Source organism: Danio rerio, chromosome 8, assembly GCF_049306965.1.
Source record: "Danio rerio strain Tuebingen ecotype United States chromosome 8, GRCz12tu, whole genome shotgun sequence".
In the NCBI taxonomy this organism is placed as follows: domain Eukaryota; kingdom Metazoa; phylum Chordata; class Actinopteri; order Cypriniformes; family Danionidae; genus Danio; species Danio rerio.
This window is the reverse complement of record NC_133183.1, coordinates 64,010,995-64,023,726: the sequence shown is the minus strand read 5'-3', so window position 1 is coordinate 64,023,726 and position 12,732 is coordinate 64,010,995. Positions and strand designations below refer to the sequence as shown.

Here is a 12,732-nt window from a genome sequence, read left to right as displayed (position 1 = left end):
CGATAAATAAAATGAAAATATAAATAAATTTATTACAGAACAAAGATAAACACACACGCTTCGAATCTTCTTCCGCTTTCTGCTGTTCTATGATAGGCCACGGGGTGGCAGTGTGACGCGCGCCTCGGCCAATGCGACCGGAAGACATCAGTCGGAAGAAAGGCATGTGAAGAGAATAGTTTTTCCGGTGTTGTGAAAACGCGCCGACTGATTCACAGGTGAGTGGAAGCCCGAAACTCCCCAGAGCTGTTAAACAGAGCCGAGCCGACTTTCCTGGGGGCTCTGAGTTAATGATCCATGTGTCTGAGGGGAATAACGAACATTCGCGCGCGGCTGAGGGTGTTATGAGGGATTAATGCGCGCTAACCACGTACACACACTCACACACACTCACGCGCGCGCGCGCTAGATATAACTCTGTTAGATTTATAAACACACACCGAGCACTGTATTCATCATATTGACATTACTGAGTCTCTGAAGCTTCGACATAATCAGAATTTTAGTCGTTGCGGCCCGTTCCCGCGATTCCACAGTTATAGAGTAATGCAATATATCGTATGATGAAGTGTGTGTGTGTGTGTCTGTCGTGGTGTCTGAGTATGTGGCGTTGAGTGTGTCTCGTGGTGTCTAGTGTGTGCGTCGTTGAGAGAGAGTGTGTGTGTGTCATTCAGTAGTGTGTATCATTCAGGAGTGTTAATCTAGTGTATGTGTGTCATTTTTGGAGTGTTCATCTAGTGTGTGTGTGTGTGTCATTTTGGAGTGTTAATCTAGTGTGTGTGTGTGTGTGTGTGTCATTTTGGAGTGTTAGTCTAGTGTGTGTGTGTGTGTCATTTTGGAGTGTTAGTCTAGTGTGTGTGTGTGTGTCATTTTGGAGTGTTAATCTAGTGTGTGTGTGTGTGTGTGTGTCATTTTGGAGTGTTAATCTAGTGTGTGTGTCATTTTGGAGTGTTAATCTAGTGGATGTGTGTGTGTCATTTTGGAGTGTTAATCTAGTGTGTGTGTGTGTGTGTGTGTGTGTGTGTCATTTTGGAGTGATAATCTAGTGTGTGTGTCATTTTGGAGTGTTAATCTTGTGTTTGTGTGTGTGTGTATATGTGCAGGGGGTGAGTTGGAGCTGATGGGGGACGAAAAGGAAACCTGGAAAGTGAAAACGTTAGACGAGATCCTCCAAGAGAAGAAACGCAGACGAGAGCTGGAAGAGAAGAGCGACCCCAAGAGAATCAAGAACGTAAGAGAAACCAAACACACACACACACACACACACACACAGTATAATACATATTTGTGCTTGTATTTTTACACAATTATTTGCACGCTTAGATAATGTTGTTTTTTCCTGTGTGTGTGTGTGTGCGTGTGCGTGTGTGTGTTTGTGACAGGCAGATGATCGGGAACTCAAACGGGACACTCCGGAGGAAGGAGAACTTCGAGACCACAGAATGGAAATAACGATTAGAAACTCACCTTACACACGAGAGGACTCCACTGAAGACAGGTCACTGACACACACACACACACACACACACTTAGCATTCGCTAGTTTCCTCTCTGTATGCACCAGACACCTTATAAAACTCTGCATTTCTGAGTGTGCCTCGTGCAGGTGAGTGGTCTGACAAACCACTCGCTCTCCTCTCCGTGTGCACAAACACTCAGACTCAGTTCACTGCAAGAAATATTTACTTTAGAGAAACATATACCTTAAAGTTGACCAAATTAAGCTGTTAGCGGTACATATTATTAATCACGATTGTAATGTTGATCTGTTTACAGTGGGGACTTTACTAAATGAGGGGTTTGTTTAAAAGCATCTGCTGAATAAGTGCAGTGTGGATGTGTGCTGATGGAGCTTGTGTTTCTGCAGAGGAGAAGAGGACGAGTCTCTGGCCATCAAACCTCCACAGCAGATGACAAGAAAAGACAAGAACTACCACCGAAAAGAGGAGAAGAGGAAGGACAAGAGGCGGCGCAGGAGTCACTCTGCAGAGGGAGGTCAGGCCACACGTTCACACTAGATTTATTGTACAGTTGAGCTCATGAAACACTCACAGGTTATTCTGCAAGAGGGAGAGACAGTCCATTATGCATATGGGGGGGCCATAGGTTAACTCCTCCCCTTTGGAAAAAAAAACTTGGGTCGCCCCAGCGGAATGAACCAACAACTATTCCAGCATATGTTTTACACAGCAGATGCCCTTCCAGCTGCAATCCAGAACTGGGAAACACCCATACACACTTATTCACACACACTCATACACAACGGCCAGTTTAGTTGATCAATACCCCTATAGCGCATGTGTTCAGACTGAAACCGGAGGAAACCCAAGCCAACATGGAGAGAACATGCAAACTCCACACAGAAACACCAACTGACCCAGCTGGGACTCAAACCAGAGACCTTCTTGCTGTGAGACCACAGTGCTAACCACTGAGCCACTGTGTCACCCTTGACTTTGTTAACAGTCCATTAGTTTAACGCATTAAATATGCGAGTGCTCTCTATAAGTGCCTCCGCTAGACATTTGATGACGGTCTTGTGTTGTTTACAGCAGAGAAACACCCCCGCACGAAAGACAAAGAGAAGGAGCGCGAGAACGAGAGGAGGAAACGACAGTGGCACGAGGACAACAAAGCTCGCCAGGATTATGAGCGCCAGAAACGCAGGGATCAGGCCCGAGCTCATTCCCGCAGAGAGAGGTCAGACACACTCACACAAAGGTTTGTTTTTGTGAGTTGTGGGGACATTCCACAGGCTTCCATTGTTTTACACTGTACACTGTGTATGTGCTGTTGCCCTACGCTTTACAGGAGACTGTGTCATTCATTACTGTACACTACTGGTGTGGTATATGTAGTGAGACGTGAATCTGCATTTTTGATTGGATGTTTGACGTAATATCAACTGAAATGAGAGGGGCGGGGCATAGAGTAGCTCCTCCCCTCTTTTTAAAAGCAGCCAATAGCGTGTTTAACCCACAGCTCTGCCAGGGAGAGTGGTTAAGCGCAAGCGCATCAAATGAATAGCCAATGAGAAGAAAGGGGCGGGGCATGTCAGATACTATATTTGTGTGTGTGTGTGCGTGCACAGGGATCGTCTGGAGCAGCTGGAGCGCAAACGGGAGCGAGATCGTAAACTGAGGGAGCAGGAGCAGAGAGAGCAGCGGGAGCTGGAGGAGAGAGAGAGGAGAGCAAAGGAGCGACGCAAGGACAGAGACACACGCCGCGATGGTACACATTACTATACACACATGCATCACAATACACACACACACCATAATATATACACATACACATCACAATATACACACACATTACTATACAAACACCACCATTATATAGGCACGCAAATCACAATATACACACATTACATTATACACACACATCAAAATATACACACACATCAATCACAATATATATACACACTTTACTATATACACACACACACGCATCCCAATATATACACACATCGATAACGATATATACTCGCATTACTATACGTACACACATCACAATATACGCACGCATAACTATACGCACGCATCACAATACAAGCACGCATCACAATACAAGCACGCATCACAATATACGCACACACATCACAATATACGCACGCATGACAATACAAGCACACATCACAATATACGCACACGCATCATAATATACACACACACATCACAATATACACACGCATCACAATATACGCACACACATCACAATATAAGCACGCATTACAATATACGCACACGCATCACAATATACACACACATCACAATATATATATATATATTGTGATGCGAGTGCGTATATTGTGATGCGTGTGCGTATATTGTGATACTTTGTATGTATATATATATATATTTACTAATTTTATATATATAATATATATATATATATATATATATATATATATATATATATATATATATATATATATATATATATACATACAAAGTACTATACACACACACATCAAAATGTACAAAATATACTGGTTTGGATCCAGTTAGTGAGTAATTGTAATAATTGCCATGTAAACAGTCGAGTGTGTGTGTGTGTTTGTGCACAGTGCCCATCTCCCATCACCGAGTGGCTCCTGCTGAGGAATACACAGATAAAGCACGTTTAAGACACCGGAGCCGCAGTCGCAGCCGAAGCCCTGTCAGACTGCAGAGAGAGACTAAAGCGGAGAGCAGCGAACCACGCAGAGCTGGTGAACACACACACACACACATTGTCTGAAAATTCTGCTGCGATTTACATTGAGTTTAAATGCTTAACACGATAATGATGATGATGTGTGTGTGTGTTTTCAGTGCGCGAGGGGAAGGTGGATAAAGATCCTCTGTCTGATCTGCAGGACATCAGTGACAGTGAGAGGAAGACCAGCTCACCGGGGTCTTCACTGGGTATATCTCACACTCGCTCGCGCTCTGTGTTGTGTTTTATGAGCCTGTTTGACTGTGTGTGTGTGTGTGTGTGTGTTTGGTCAGGTTCAGGTTCAGGATCTGAGGCTGAGGAGGATGAGGACAATGAGGAGGAAGAGTCCAGCAGTCAGACTGAAGGAGATGAAGAGGGCGAGTCGGGGTCTGAGTCTGAGGGCTCCGAACACAGTGGAGGTCAGCACACACACACACACTCAACACACATATGTACGCATACACACACACACACACACACACACACACACACACGCATGCACAGATATATGCACAAATATGCACATGCACACACGTATACATTTCAATACATGCATGCATGCACACACATATGCGTAAACGCACATACACATTTGCGCAGTGCACACACACACAAATGCACTCTGACCTTTGCAGAAACTTGTGCACACACACACAAAAATGCACACATAAACACTCCCATACATGCATGCACAAACACATATTCAAACACACGCACGCACACACACACACACACACACACATATATGTACATGCACACACATATGCACGCACACACAAATGCACACAGACATTTCCACAAACAAATGCACACACAAACGCATATCCACACACAAATGCACACATATACACTCCCATACACACACACACATGCATGCACACATGCATATGCACATACACATGCGCAAACACTCATGCAAATGCACACAGAAGTTTGCACAAACATGCATGCACACACACACACACACACACACACATGTACACTCCCATACATGCATGCTATTCAAACACATGCACACACAAAGACATATATGCACGCACACACACATCCACACAAATACACACACATGCATATCCATACATGCACGCACACACACACTTACACACATATACGTGCACCCACAAATGCACAGACATTTGCACAATCATATACACACATAAACGCATACATGCAGACACGCACATCCGCACAAATATACAAACACACACACACACAGAAGTGCACACACCTTATACTTCGTACACATCAGTATGAGCTGTTCTGAGCTGCGGTGAACACATAACTCAGGCCGTGTCCGATAAATATATCAAGTGTTCATTTCTGACCCGTGTGCATGGCTGAAGACATTATAGATTATTTAAAATCTGCTGTCCTCAGGAGCACTGAGTGATGAAGAGCCGTCCGAAGAGGAGGAGGAGGGGGAGGAGGAAGAGGAGCGAGAGAACGGAAACCACATTCCTCCTGGTGTGTGTTTGATCCTGTGTTTGTATTTGATCAGCTGCTCTCTCTCTCTCTCTCTCTCTCTCTCTCTCTCTCTCTCTCTCTATGTGTGTGTGTGTGTGTCTGTGTGTGTGTCTGTGTCTGTGTGTGTGCCTGTGTCTGTGTGTGTGCCTGTGTCTGTGTGTGTGCCTGTGTCTGTGTCTGTGCCTGTGTGTGTGTCTGTGTGTGTGTGTGTGTGTGTGTGTGATCTGAGAGAGAGTGTGTGTTTGCGGTTGTGTGTGTGTGTGTGTGTGTGTGTGTGTGTGTCTGTGTGTGTCTGTGTGTGTCTGTGTGTGTCTGTGTGTGTCTGTGTGTGTGTGTGTGTGTGTGTGTGTGTGTGATCTGAGAGAGAGTGTGTGTTTGCGGTTGTGTGACTGTGTGCTCCTGTCAGTTCCAGAGTCCCGCTTCGACCACGACTCTGAGGTGAGCGCTGAGGAAGAGGAGGAGGAGGAAGAGGAAGTGGAGGAGGAAGAAGCAGTAGACGTGACTCCGCAGTCTCACGCACCGTCCGCCACACCTGAGGAACGCTACATCCCCGAGTCCCCACCGGTGTCTCCTGTAGAACTGAAGAAGGAGCTGCCCAAATACCTGCCCGCGCTACAGGTAAACACACACACACAACCATCTCACAAGCAGTCATGCACAGGCAGACACACTCAAAGACAAGCACAAATACACTCACGCACGCACGCACACACACGCACACTCATATGTCTGTTATCCAGGTGAGCTCATGCATATGTGTGTGCGCAGGGCTGCCGCAGTGTGGAGGAGTTCCAGTGCCTGAACCGCATCGAGGAGGGCACGTACGGCGTGGTCTACAGAGCCAAAGACAAGAAGACGGACGAGATCGTGGCTCTCAAGAGGCTGAAGATGGAGAAGGAGAAGGAGGGATTCCCCATCACATCCCTGCGAGAGATCAACACCATCCTGAAGGCCCAGCACCCCAACATCGTCACCGTCAGGGTCAGAAAACAGACTCTTATTTCACTACTAGAGTGCGTCTCAATGCTCAGATACAGGCACAGAAGACAACAGGAAATATCACTCCTGCTTGCTTCTTGTGCTGTAGTGTGCTCAAAAGCTGCCGGAACTACTTTAGCTGTGCGTTTATCTGAGAATAACTGCACACCTTAATATTCATCAGCCAATCAGAGTCAAGCATTCAGCAGACATATTGAATAAACAGCATTAATGAGCTGCGTTAGTAGTGATTGTCGCTGAGCATCCCCTGTTCTCTGTGTGCTGCAGGAGATCGTGGTGGGCAGCAACATGGACAAGATCTACATCGTGATGAATTACGTAGAGCATGACCTGAAGAGTCTGATGGAGACCATGAAGCAGCCCTTCCTGCCCGGTAGGAGCCCACACACTGTAGAGCCTGCAGAATGTTCCAGGATATGTGCTGATAATAGTGTGTGTTCAGGTGAAGTGAAGACGCTGATGATCCAGCTGCTGCGCGGTGTTCGACATCTGCATGATAACTGGATCCTGCACCGCGACCTGAAGACCTCCAACCTGCTGCTGAGCCACAAGGGCATCTTAAAGGTCAGAAGGATAAGTGATCAGGTGTACAGTACTTTAAAGCAACACTCAGCTTTTTTGGAATAAGACATGCAAGAGTTGAGTTTTAGCATTTTTTTAAATCAATTCAGCTGATATTCAGGTTTGGCAGGAGCACCTTTAGCTTAGTTTGGCATAGATAATTGGATCGGATTAGACCATTAGCAACTTGCTTACATTGAAAAAAGCTATTTAAAGCTCGAGCCTTCTTGGCCAACTGACCAATGAAAACAGACAATCATCACAATCAATCACAATTACTACAAACTGGGGCAACTGACTTGTCCAACTTATTACACTTATCACACTACAGATGAGGTCAATTGACCAATCACACCTTGCCAATAACAACAGACCAGGCCAATTTATCAATCACATCTGACTAATCACAACAGACATGGTCAACTGATCAATCACAATTGACCAATCACTACAGACAGAGCCAAATGGCCAATCACAGCAGACTGAGCCAACTGACCAATCACAACAGTCAAGGCCAACTGACCATTCATGACTGACCAATCACAATTGACCAATTACAGCAGACAGAGCCAACTGACCAATCACAGCAGATTTGGCCAATTGACCAATCACTACAGGCTGGGCCAACTGACCAATCACAATTGACCAATCACTACAGACTGGGCCAACTGACCAATCACTACAGACAGAGCCAACTGACCAATCACAGCAGATTTGGCCAACTGACCAATCACAAGACTGGGCCAACTGACCAATCACAATTGACCAATCACTACAGACTGGGCCAACTGACCAGCCACAGTAGACCAATCACAACAGACCAGACCATTTAACCAATTACAAGAGATACGACTAACTGACCAATTGTAATTGACCAGTCATAAATGACCAATTACAGTTGACCAACCACAACAGACTGGGCCATCTGACCAATCACTACAGACTGGACCAACTGACCAATCACTACAGACTGGGCCAACTGACCAATCACTACAGACTGGGCCAACTGACCAATCACAATTGACCAATCACTACAGACTGGGCCAACTGACCAATCACTACAGACTGGGCCAACTGACCAATCACTACAGACTGGGCCAACTGACCAATCACAATTGACCAATCACTACAGACTGGGCCAACTGACCAGCCACAGTAGACCAATCACAACAGACTAGACCATTTAAACAATTACAAGAGATACGGCTAACTGACCAATTGTAATTGACCAGTCATAAATGACCAATTACAGTTGACCAACCACAACAGACTGGGCCAACTGACCAATTACTACAGACTGGGCCATCTTACCAGTCAAAACAGATGGGGCCAATTGACCATTCACAACAGACAGGGTCAACTGACCAATCACAATTAGCCAATCACAACAGACAGGGCCAACTGACCAATCATTACTGACCTATCACTACAGACTGGGCCAACTGACCAATCACAACAGATTGGACCATGTGACTAGTGTGCTGTAGGTTACTCTTGTCGTTGTGTTCTTTACAGTGTGCTGTTTGTTGTAGATTGGAGACTTTGGTCTGGCCAGAGAGTACGGCTCTCCGCTGAAGCCCTATACACCGGTGGTGGTGACGCTGTGGTATCGCTCCCCGGACCTGTTGCTGGGGGCAAAGGTCAGTGCACAGCTTCAGTGATGTGTGTTTAATATCCCGAGGTGCTACTGAATCTGTATGATCTGTGTCCTCCACAGGAATACTCCACCGCCGTCGACATGTGGTCAGTGGGCTGTATATTTGGAGAACTGCTCACACAGAAACCCTTATTCCCTGGAAAATCTGAGATCGATCAAATCAACAAAATCTTCAAGGTATTCCCAATATATTCAGTCATTCTGCGTCTCAGTTCGCCTGATTATTCTACATCTTAAAAGCATGTACATTTATTGTGAAGATTTAGGATGAACTACTTCCTGATTAATGGAGAGTTCTGTTGCTTATTTATGAGCCATGCCAATCATCTCCACATATCCTCCACATTTCTTTTATATCTAAATTCTGGCCATATTGTACATTTAAGCAGCAGGTTGATCTGCCCTTCACAAGTCTTTCATGCAGAAAAATCTCCTCAGGTGTTTGCAGAATTATGCATTCATTTAAGAGGCCAATCACAAATGCTCAGACTAGCTGACCAATCACAACAGACCAGTCACAAAATCCCAGCCTTGCTAGCCAATCACATCAGACCAGTCTAGCTGACCAATAGCAACAGACCAATCACAAAAGCCCAGGCCAGCTGACCAATCACAACAGACCAATCACAAAAGCCCAGGCTAGCTGACCAATCACAACAGACCAATCACAAAAGCCCAGGCTAGCTGACCAATAGCAACAGACAGCTGACCAATAGCAACAGACCAATCACCAAAGCCCAGGTCAGCTGACCAATAGGATAAGACCAATGGCAAAAGCCCAGGCCAGCTGACCAATCACAACAGACCAATCACAAAAGCCCAGGCCAGCTGACCAATAGCAACAGACCAATCACAAAAGCCCAGGCCAGCTGACCAATAGCAACAGACCAATCGCAAAAGCCAAAGCTAGCTGACCAATAGAAACAGACCAATCACAAAAGCCCAGGCTAGCTGACCAATAGCAACAGACCAATCACAAAAACCCAGGCTAGCTGACCAATAGCAACAGACCAATCACAAAAGCCCAGGCTAGCTGACCAATCACAACAGACCAATCACAAAAGCCCAGGCCAGCTGACCAATAGAAACAGACCAATCACAAAAACCCAGGCTAGCTGACCAATCACAACAGGCCAATCACAAAAGCCCAGGCCAGCTGACCAATAGAAACAGACCAATCACAAAAGCCCAGGCCAGCTGACCAATCACAACAGACCAATCACAAAAGCCCAGGCCAGCTGACCAATCACAACAGACCAATCACAAAAGCCCAGGCTAGCTGACCAATCACAACAGGCCAATCACGAAAGCCCAGGCCAGCTGACCAATCACAGACTGTTGACAGGTGTTCCAGAAGTGCACATTGATTGGTTGATGTATCTGCTGTGGGTCATGCAGTGTTTTCCAACAGATGGCAAAAGTAAAGTGATGAGCTGAACTGCTACAGGACTTTAAACATGTAGTGACCCACTTCTCTGTGCGTGAGCAGGACCTGGGCTCTCCGAGTGAGAAGATCTGGCCGGGTTACAGCGAGCTACCAGCAGTGAAGAAGATGACCTTCACTGAGTATCCCTACAATAACCTGCGCAAGCGCTTCGGTGCGCTGCTGTCCGACCAGGGCTTCGACCTCATGAACAAGTGAGAGTTTCTGCTGCTGCACACACACAGTTATCCACACCAGTGAGCCCACACTAGATAAGACACTAGAATGCACTTGGGCTGAAGTTGCTAGTGTGCCTGCATGTCTGTATATGAGCGAGTGTGGGTGGTTGTGTGTCTGTGTGAGTGTGCCTGTATTTGTGTGTGTGAGCGCGCATGAGTGTCTGAGAGTGTGTATGTGTATCTGTGTGAATGTGTATGTGAGCATGAATGTGTGTGTGTGTCTGTGAGCATGCATTTGTTTTTAATTGTGTGTGTCCATGAGCTCTTCCAGCATGACAGTGTTTTCTCGTCTCCTGTGTGTGTGTGTGTGTGTGTGTGTGTGTGTGTGTGTTAGGTTCCTGACGTACTGTCCAGCCAAGCGCATCAGCGCAGACGAGGCTCTGAAACACGAGTACTTCCGCGAGTCTCCGCTGCCCATCGACCCCTCCATGTTCCCCACCTGGCCGGCCAAGAGCGAACAGCAGCGCGTCAAGAGGGGGACGAGCCCCCGAGCACCAGAGGGAGGACAGGACTTCAGCCAGCTGGTACACACACACACACACACACACACACACACAAATACAAACACACTTATACAGTGCTCACACACGTATGCTCACTCTCACATGCTCAAACACACACAGACACACACTTATTCATATGCTCAGTCACAAACACACACTCATCCTCATATACACACACAGAATCTCTCTCTCTCTCTCACACACACACGCTCATACACATGGTTGATCATACATGCATAAACACACATTCACATACATACACACATGTAATACACCTTCTCTTACACAAACCTTTACACACACACACACACACACACACGCAAGCACACATTCACATGCTCATACACACACTTATAAACGTGCTCACTCTCTCTCTCACACACACACACACTCATACACACACTCATGCTCAAAAACAGGCACACACACTTATTCACGCTCACACACACTCTCCCTGAAACACACTCAGATTCACTTTCATAATCATACATGCACACACACGCATGCACACATACATAAATTTACACTCACTCGCATGCATGCATACACTCACACACACACACAAACACACACACACGCACAGTAATGCAGTGACATTTCACGTGCGGTAGCTCTGCATGATAATCTAGTAATACAGTTTGTGTGTGTGCATGTGTGTGTGTGTGTGTGTGTGTGTGTGTGTGTGTGTGTGTGTGTGTGTGTGTGTGTGTGTGTTGTGTTGTTCTCAGGGCGATGATGATCTTAAAGACACAGGTTTCCACCTGACCACAGCCAATAAGGGCGCCTCGATGGCCGGTCCAGGGTTCAGCCTCAAGTTCTGAGCTTTGCTGGATTATTCTGACGCTCGCTGAGACTCATTCATAGAGGACGAGCGGCAGCATCACACACACACACACACACAGACTCTGCAGCAGCGTGTGTGTGTGTGTTTACAGGAGCTCTGCGATTCTCTCGCTGCTCTGTTTTGCTAGATGCTTCTTCGTTTGTCCTGAAATATGCAGCAGATCACAGCGTTCCAGCAGCGAAGCTCTTTTATATTGTTTATTTCTCTCCGTCTACAGTTTTATTTAGGAGTAGGGTGATCTTAAACCTGTCTGTGGAGACGTGTGCATCTCAATAAAACACGTATTCTGAAAACGACATTCGGATTGGCTGGAAGGTAAGCTGTGTGTTGAAGAAGTGCACATGACGGTATTATTAGCGCTGTCTTCATTACAGCAGACGCAGCGTATTCCTGATTCCTGCGCTCCAAGATGTATTCTTCTTTAGTTTCTCTTGAGCCTCAGCTGAAGACACTGTTTTCCTCCTCAGACAGCTTCGCTCTGTGCTGTTATTTTAATCAAATAAAGCGAGATGTTTAGTGTTAATGCTGCAGCATGTGAGTTTGACACCTAGTGGTTGAACTAGGTATTGCACTCCTGGTTCAAAACGCGCACAAGGGCAGGTTGCCAGATTGACAAAGGCTGATTTAAGTTGTGTTTTAACTAAAAGCAACGGCACACGATAGAAGGAGTTTACTCTATATTACAAGGAGTTTTTGCCCTAACCAACATCTTGAATGTATATATTAGAAACGGCTTTTATTTCTCACAGCTGAACAACAGAAAACTGATCCCCGTTCATCCCTGTAGATCCACTTATTCTGTAAACAAAGCAAGTCTCTCATGTAATATCTGCTAAATGACA

The 12,732-nt window shown here is 46.0% G+C and overlaps 1 protein-coding gene across 25 annotated transcripts; it reads left to right on the top strand.

Moving 5' to 3' along the window:
• The first annotated feature begins 175 nt into the window (after window positions 1-175).
• On the top strand, window positions 176-12,413 carry cdk11b (cyclin dependent kinase 11B). Of its 25 annotated transcripts, none has more exon segments than NM_001008646.1 (19): window positions 176-218; window positions 1,104-1,231; window positions 1,383-1,498; window positions 1,868-1,995; window positions 2,553-2,700; window positions 3,092-3,231; window positions 4,070-4,213; window positions 4,317-4,409; window positions 4,494-4,619; window positions 5,578-5,664; window positions 6,071-6,282; window positions 6,433-6,645; window positions 6,931-7,036; window positions 7,106-7,227; window positions 8,757-8,864; window positions 8,942-9,058; window positions 10,371-10,519; window positions 10,878-11,067; window positions 11,775-12,413. In NM_001008646.1, coding segments are annotated over 18 exon segments (2,403 nt in total). In that variant the 5' UTR covers window positions 176-218; window positions 1,104-1,120; the 3' UTR covers window positions 11,868-12,413.
• The last annotated feature ends 319 nt before the right edge of the window (window positions 12,414-12,732 follow it).